The sequence below is a fragment of the Penaeus monodon genome, chromosome 25 (genome assembly GCF_015228065.2).
Source record: "Penaeus monodon isolate SGIC_2016 chromosome 25, NSTDA_Pmon_1, whole genome shotgun sequence".
Classification (NCBI taxonomy): domain Eukaryota; kingdom Metazoa; phylum Arthropoda; class Malacostraca; order Decapoda; family Penaeidae; genus Penaeus; species Penaeus monodon.
Window position 1 is genome coordinate 38,147,670 of NC_051410.1, and position 257 is coordinate 38,147,926.

At 51.0% G+C, this 257-nt stretch overlaps 1 protein-coding gene across 1 annotated transcript in view; it reads left to right on the forward strand.

Moving 5' to 3' along the window:
• Window positions 1-257, forward strand: part of LOC119589224 (low-density lipoprotein receptor-like) — a gene marked incomplete at its 3' end in the record, with an annotated part of 4,381 nt that overhangs the window by 2,089 nt on the left and 2,035 nt on the right. The window contains 1 exon segment of the mRNA XM_037937829.1: window positions 49-159. Within this exon segment, the coding sequence (XP_037793757.1) occupies window positions 49-159 (111 nt within the window).

Genomic DNA, 257 nt, shown 5'->3' on the forward strand with positions numbered 1-257 from the left:
CAGATATACATAATTTAACATCAAAACCAACCCTTCCCCCTCCCTCAGACACGTGCGCCGAGGGCTACTTCCACTGCGCCGAGAACAGGTGCATCCCGGAGCACTGGGTGTGCGACCGCTACGACAACTGCGAGGGAGGCGAGGACGAAGTCAACTGCCGTGAGTGGTCGAACGGGAGATGCCAAATGTAATCGATAAATACGACTCGAGGAGAAAATAAATACTCAGACGAAATGGAATTGGTTATGCATCGTATA